Genomic DNA, 2,742 nt, shown 5'->3' on the forward strand with positions numbered 1-2,742 from the left:
TTTAAGGAGATGAGAAAACTGATGTTTTCATTACTGATGTATATACTTCATTAAAAAATAAGGAGATCACTGCTTTTACAGATCACTGCTTCTATATAGCTGGGTCTAAATATGTACATGGTGAGAGAATAATTAGAAAGTAATTCTTTTATGATGTCACATTAAGATCATTCAGTCCTATTCACATGCTATACTTTCAGGGTTTGCAATGATGAAAAGAAAAAAAATAAGAATTACTTAAAATAAGTCATTTCCACAATTCAACAAGAATATTCTTCCTCATATCTATATATAATATACCTTTTCCTCACTTCCTCTCAGAAAGGGGCAAGAGAAGTTTTGACCGACATACCGACAAGGAAGCTCCTCAAATTTTACATGAGGTTTCACTGTTTGTCTAGAACTTTATCTATCTGCTGTGTGTATGTTTTTTATATATATATACACACATATACATATACACACACCCACACAAGTATAGAGGTATGTATGTGTACACATACACATGAGTAGATAAAACTCTCTAAAATAATATCTTCTCTTGAAGATTGACATTCTGTATTTAATTATTTAATTCTATGAGTTCAATTTTGAATTACAGTTCACTTTTATTTGACACATTTATTTCTGCACTACATATAAAACTAAATAAATTGTGTTGCCCTAAAATGCCATTGTAAGTACTAGTTTGGTTTTGTCTTCTGGGTACAGTTCATCACTGAAGCTGCACAGTCCATGAGCTTGGAAGCATCATAAGTTGATTCTTAAATAGGTTCAAAGGCAGCTTTTGATTTTTGTTTTCGTCTCTTAAGATTCAGCAGTTATTCCTTTCTGTGATTTTTCACCCTTTACATTTTGCTTCACAATTTGATTGCATTATAATTATTTACCTGCAATTTGTGCTTATTTTCTGCCATTCTGCTTGAAAGTTATTGCTTCATTTATAACATTAAGCTTCAGTAAATGCCATTTGTTTCAAACTTTCTCAAGATTACTTTTTCTTCAGAATTTTTCTCAAGACACTTATTACTTCTGTATTTCTCAGGCTATAAATGAAAGGATTTAATACAGGAACTATTATTGTAAACAAGACACCAGCAGGAATATCTTTATCTCCTTCTTCAAGTAAATTTGGTCTAATATACATGAAGAAAATAGATCCATAGAATAATGAAACTGACAAAAAATGTGAGGCACAGGTGGAAAAGGCTTTAACCCTTCCTTCTTTAGATTTCATTTTGAAAATTGTAAAAACAATGTAGACATAAGAAACTAAGACGCTACCTATAGTGAAGACTTCAATAGAACCTGCAAAGACAAAGAGCACAAGTTCATTGACATATGGGTCAACACAGGAGAGTCTGTACAAAGGAAGAATATCACAGTAAAAGTGGTTGATTTGATGAGACCCACAGAAAGCTAACCTAAAGAGTAGACCTACATGAATCATGGAGTGCAGGTTTCCAGCTATGAAGGCTCCTGTGGTCATCTGAACACAGAGTTTCTTTGACATCATGGTGTGATACTGCAGAGGACTGCATATGGCCACATAGCGGTCATAGGCCATTGCTGCCAGAAGAAAGCAGTCTGCAGTTTCCACAGTGCAAAGAATATAAAATTGTATAATACATTCATGAAGGGAGATCCTTCTGTCCTCAGAAAAGAAGTTCTCTAACATCTTAGGAGTGATAGCACAGGCACAACAGGAATCCACAAGAGCCAGGTTGCCCAGAAAGATGTACATTGGTGTGTGAAGTTGATGCTGTTTAAAAATCAAGGCCACCAACCCTAGATTCCCCACCATGGTGATCAGATAGATGGTCAAGAACATCACAAATAGAAGGGCCTTCAGGTCTGGGTGATCTGTAAATCCTGTGAGGACAAACTCATTTTTCATGGTGTGATTTTCTTTAATCATTCCTGACTTCTGAGAAAAAAAAAGTGTGAAATAAGGTGTTAGTTTATGATGAGCCCTAAACACTATTGAGCCTTCTTTGGTTCAAAGGAAGAGAAGCATCTTTCATAATAGTACCACATTTCACCTGGACTTTGGTGAGTGCCTAGTTCTGAGGAAGAATCCATGTTTCCAGTCTAAAACTCCTTTGTTCACTTACTGAACATTTTCCCAGCCTATTTTCAAGGAAATTTATGATTGAATGCATAAAGATGCCTTTGAATTCTTGAGAAACATAGTCAGGACAAAATGCTTCTTTATAATGGTTGGGTAAAGATAATTCATAATTTAAGTGTCAGCAATTTGTATTAGCATTCCTAAGTTCAATGACTATATATGTGGTGATTAACAATGTTGTTTAAAAGACTATTGTTGTCCACCAATTTTTATAGCACCATTGTTCACAATGGCCAAAAAGTGTAAATGACCCAAATATTCATGGATTGATGAATGTATAAAGCATGCTATACACATATGATGAAGTAGTCAGTCTGCAGTACAAATGAAAATGTGACACTTGTCACAACCTAGATGAAATTTGAAGACATTATGCTAAGTGAAATAAAACTGAAACAAAAGGAGTATCACACACACACACACACACACATATAGTATTAAGACACTACCTAACATGAAAATTTCAGTGGAAACTGTAAGGACAAAGAGTACAAGTTTATTGACATATGGGTCATTATATATATATATATATATATATATAATTGATTTACTTAAAAGTTTTGGTTTTCTAATTATAAGGATAATAGTAAAATAACAGTAGAGAATTGAAA

The 2,742-nt window shown here is 33.7% G+C and overlaps 1 protein-coding gene across 1 annotated transcript; it reads right to left on the minus strand.

Annotated features, from left to right (window-relative positions):
• Positions 1 to 991: 991 nt before the first annotated feature.
• LOC124100045 (olfactory receptor 5K1-like) lies at positions 992 to 1,918 on the minus strand. The gene has a single exon (XM_046455351.1). The coding sequence runs from the start codon at positions 1,916 to 1,918 to the stop codon at positions 992 to 994; it is 927 nt and encodes a 308-aa protein (XP_046311307.1).
• Positions 1,919 to 2,742: the final 824 nt, after the last annotated feature.

Source organism: Marmota monax, unplaced genomic scaffold (genome assembly GCF_021218885.2).
Source record: "Marmota monax isolate L192 unplaced genomic scaffold, Marmota_monax_Labrador192_F-V1.1 WCK01_AAM20220418_F8-fsc00053, whole genome shotgun sequence".
In the NCBI taxonomy this organism is placed as follows: domain Eukaryota; kingdom Metazoa; phylum Chordata; class Mammalia; order Rodentia; family Sciuridae; genus Marmota; species Marmota monax.